Genomic DNA, 971 nt, shown 5'->3' on the forward strand with positions numbered 1-971 from the left:
CCATAATTTAGACACTTCTAACTGTTTTTACAATCCAAGCTTGATTATGATTTGAATTTATTCATATCATAAAATTAATACAAACCATTCAATCATTCCAATTCAGATTATATCATAATTTGATTAACTTAAGCATTAATTAAACATTTATCAATCAGCTCAAATGTTTATCTATTTTGCAGGTCAAAGTAGAAGTCTTGCATAAAGCTTTTACAGCATTTTATTTCTTGGCTAAAGAACGGATTGCGAATTCCAAAGCAGGGTGTCTACTTCAACTGGTTGAGAAGTTAGGTGCTCATGACATCAAGTATTTCCACCACAGGTCATCTACATCAATCCGTGAAATGATTGTGACTCTAGGCGAAACTATTCAAAACCAAATCATTGAAAAAGTTAAAAATACAAATTTCTTTGGGCTTTTAATTGATGACTTAACAGATATAGCTGTCATGGAACAAATGATAACATTTATCCAGTACTTCAATTTTGAAACATCTCAAGTTGAAACCAAATTTTTATTTATTGATGATTTGTTGAAGGAGTCTACATCAGCTAATGCTGAAACGATATACAATGTTCTAATTAAGAACATCGAAGAATTCCAGTTGCCTCTTGGTAAACTAAAAGGCTTGGTAACTGATGGTGCTGCTGTTATGGTTGGCAAAAACAATGGACTGGCTGCCAAATTAAAAGCAGTAAATCCATCCATTATTACTGTTCACTGCATCTGCCATAGGCTAACTCTTGCTTGCACAGACTCAAATGTGGCTCTAAAATATATTGACGAGGTACAACTAATTGTTACCCAATTGTGGAAACTGTTTGAATACTCACCTAAGAAGATGGCAGCTTACCTAAAATGCCAACAAAGCATCAAGAACATTGTCCTTGGTGAGTCCAATAAGCCATCATATGCAAAAAGCTAAAGAAAGCATGCAAGACAAGATGGCTGTCATTTGATAATGCAGTAA

At 33.9% G+C, this 971-nt stretch overlaps 1 protein-coding gene across 1 annotated transcript; it reads left to right on the forward strand.

The window, feature by feature from the left end:
• Window positions 1-182: 182 nt before the first annotated feature.
• LOC117112935 (zinc finger protein 862-like) lies at window positions 183-926 on the forward strand (the record flags this gene model as incomplete). Its single annotated transcript, XM_033256156.1, has 1 exon — window positions 183-926. A coding segment is annotated over one exon (744 nt), but the record flags the coding sequence as incomplete, so codon positions are not given.
• Window positions 927-971: the final 45 nt, after the last annotated feature.

Source organism: Anneissia japonica, unplaced genomic scaffold, assembly GCF_011630105.1.
Source record: "Anneissia japonica isolate Jap-2015-1 unplaced genomic scaffold, ASM1163010v1 scaffold9835_len975_cov246, whole genome shotgun sequence".
NCBI lineage: Eukaryota > Metazoa > Echinodermata > Crinoidea > Comatulida > Comatulidae > Anneissia > Anneissia japonica.